General features: G+C 47.1%; 1 protein-coding gene across 1 annotated transcript in view; it reads right to left on the bottom strand.

Annotated features, from left to right (window-relative positions):
• Positions 1 to 248: 248 nt before the first annotated feature.
• Positions 249 to 1,802, bottom strand: part of LOC104624863 (cbp/p300-interacting transactivator 3-like) — a 1,895-nt gene continuing 341 nt past the window's right edge. The window contains 1 exon segment of the mRNA XM_010292333.1: positions 249 to 1,802. Coding sequence (XP_010290635.1) covers positions 1,493 to 1,802 — 310 coding nt within the window. The 3' untranslated portion in view covers positions 249 to 1,492.

The following is a 1,802-nucleotide window of genomic DNA, read 5'->3' as shown; positions in this document are numbered from 1 at the left end:
CAGGGCAGCCCCATCCACGTTAGGAATCTTCCCTCAGTACAGAGAAAGAGCAGCTCATCCTCCCTGCCAGACTTTGAGGATTGACTTAGTCCAAGCATTAAACTAGAAACACAATCCTTACAACTTCGGTGTCAGGGGGGAGACACTAGTGACCGGATCAAAGAAAACATTTCTCCCCAGTGCTCGACATGGCACTGCACCTGGGCCAGAGACGAGCACTAAACAAATGCACACTGGAGATATTTCAGCTTTTATTTGCAAATTCATCTGTACATTCTCACTTGGTTGTTGAGTGACAGCTGCCAGGAGCTGTCAGCAGCAGGGGGCAGCAGCAACTAGGAGTTAACAGGAGCTTTCCACAGTGCCTGGAAACAAGAGACAGCAGAGGAAACAAAACCCCACTAGCTTGTACATTTAACCTTTTCTGAGTAAGGGAATTAGAAATCGAGTCATCTTTATCACATTCAGAAAGGTGTTGGATTTACAGTCCTATGCGTTCAGCATAAAGATCTCAGGTTGAAGTGACTATCTGCAGAGCAGCTTGAAAACTATACCAGGCTTTCTTTTTTTTGAAGCCAGCATCTTAAAGCTGCAGTACTCTCCATGCATCCTTCCCAGCAGTCTCAAAGCCAAATAACAAAAGAAGCCCTTGCAAATAAATAAACATAGGAAAAATAAATAAGATTAGATCTGGAATATACAGTTACATGGTCTTTATTTGGTTTCAGAGGTGGAAAAAAGTGGAGCTAGACTGCAGCTTTAAGCCTTATGCCTGAATCAGCTTCAAACACTTTGTAAATTTTACAGTTGATTAGCTGTACAGGTCAGAGATCCGAAATTCCAGAGAGATGAACATTTAGGTACACATGCACACCCTTCCCCAAGGCATACTTTATTTTGCTCAGCCAGTTAGAAAAAAGCCTGCTGGAGGGGAAATGCCCCCTTCCCGAGCTGAACAGACAAGATTGAAGACCTATTTTCTGTCACAGTAGAAAGTGCCAACAAATATCTAACCCCACCCATGTTTGCAAGGGGAAACTGGTTCAAACCATGCACCAGGGAGACAATCCTCTCTCGGGGATCTTTTAACTTCGCTGGCACCACAGAATCCTTGAGCAAATCCACCTACCGGCAGGGTTGCCAGCTGCCCATTGCTTCCTGCGCTCAAAGCCTAGTTGTGGAAAGTCATAAGTCCATTATTTCTACTTAAGCCAGAAATCCTGTTAATGCCATTTAGGGGCAGCTCTACAGCAAGAGCTCTTGAGCTGCTCTCTGTTTGGGGCACACACCTGCTCCCCAGGAACTCCCAAATGAAAAAACACACAGAAGAGAAAAGCAATCCATTGCAAGCCAGTGTCCGATGATTGTCTCTTTGGGGAGGTTAGGAATCCAGGACAGGGCAAGGCAGGAGAAGGGACGAGGATGGCAGGTGAAGAAGGAAGTTAGAAACAAACTCAAAACCACCAAGACACAAGGAGGAGCTCAAAGCCCCTCAACAGCTGATGGCACTGGGTTGCTGTTTGCTAACGAAGTCTGAAATGAAGTCGAACTCGTTCTGTCCCAAGAATAGCTCTGGCAGCTCCTGAATGCGGTCCAACCCCAGTTCCAGGACAAGGGATGTCAAGACCTCCTCATCTATGAGATCGGTGTCCATAACATTCAAGGTCAGCGCTGGTGAGGGCATGTGTTGCATGCCTGGGTGCTGGCTTGGCCCCACTCTGTACTGCTGGGCACCCGCTCCCATGGGCCCATTGCTCATACCCAGTGGGTGACCCTGGTACTGGGTGTTGAGTTTCTGTAGG

This window comes from Phaethon lepturus, unplaced genomic scaffold, assembly GCF_000687285.1.
Source record: "Phaethon lepturus isolate BGI_N335 unplaced genomic scaffold, ASM68728v1 scaffold28468, whole genome shotgun sequence".
NCBI classification, from domain to species: domain Eukaryota; kingdom Metazoa; phylum Chordata; class Aves; order Phaethontiformes; family Phaethontidae; genus Phaethon; species Phaethon lepturus.
The sequence above is the reverse complement of the archived record's forward strand: the minus strand, read 5'-3'. Positions and strand labels throughout refer to the sequence as shown.